Genomic DNA, 934 nt, shown 5'->3' with positions numbered 1-934 from the left:
AAAAACACCTAAAGCTCCACGAGGCTCCGGCAGGGGATGGTGGCGAACCCTGCTGTACTCTTCCACCACAACTTTCTCTCACTTTTACTTCCTGTTTCTGCTGTGCCTGTAATTCAAAGGGTCAGCCTTGTCACACTGTGTCACGCTGAATATCCCTGAGAACTACGTTAAGGGTACACGTGTCTGTGGAGTGCTCAGCCACTTGCACGTTAATTTCACGAGCAGGCTGTTCCGTTGATCGGATCAACTGGAACCCTCTACGTTGTAAGCGACGGAGTGCCAACAATTTGCAAAACACTTACAGCTCTATACCCATATTCTCTCTGCATTGCTTGCATCTTCTTGGCTCTCATAATAAGTCTGATTTATTTCCATCTACTCTCTTCTTGCCAATTGTTTTATTTCAAGTTTCACCCTTGTTGTTTTTTCAGGTGTGATCAATGTGAAAACTGCAGGGATGCAAGGAGACAACCAAGCAGCAGCAGCAGCTGCAGCTGCTGCAGCACTAGGTATCAGACCTGCTGCAACCAGTGCACTACCGGCCACTGTCACCATGGTGAAGGGTAATTATCAGTTTCTAATACTTTTGCCTCTCTTTCTCACTTGTTGGTCTCTTCATTTTCTGCTTCTCATTCTTATCTTTTATTATTCTCTCTCACCTCCCTCTTTTTTCATCTCACTTTCATTCTTTCATCTAGCCCCCCCCCCCTATCATTCTTTTGCTTTGCATTCCTTCTTTCGCTGTGTGTGTATATATATATATAGGTGTGAGTGTGTGTGTGTGTATATATATATATATATATATATAATCAAAATAAGCAACACGGATTTCAAAGATGATTGCAGTACGCACGTTTCATGCTACTCCATTTATTTAAGTAATGCGATATTCTGGTGCCTAAATATTAGTACCATATTCAATCTTGAATCTAAA

The 934-nt window shown here is 42.1% G+C and overlaps 1 protein-coding gene across 1 annotated transcript in view; it reads left to right on the top strand.

The window, feature by feature from the left end:
• LOC106874968 (mucin-5AC) overlaps window positions 1-934 on the top strand; it is a 66,836-nt gene that overhangs the window by 26,313 nt on the left and 39,589 nt on the right. Inside the window, exon 3 of the mRNA XM_052973018.1 lies at window positions 432-563. Coding sequence (XP_052828978.1) covers window positions 432-563 — 132 coding nt within the window. The remainder of the gene's footprint in view (window positions 1-431; window positions 564-934) is intronic.

This window comes from Octopus bimaculoides, chromosome 14 (genome assembly GCF_001194135.2).
Source record: "Octopus bimaculoides isolate UCB-OBI-ISO-001 chromosome 14, ASM119413v2, whole genome shotgun sequence".
Taxonomy (NCBI): Eukaryota; Metazoa; Mollusca; class Cephalopoda; order Octopoda; family Octopodidae; genus Octopus; species Octopus bimaculoides.
Note: the sequence above shows the minus strand (reverse complement) of the source record. Positions and strands in the feature narration are given on the sequence as shown.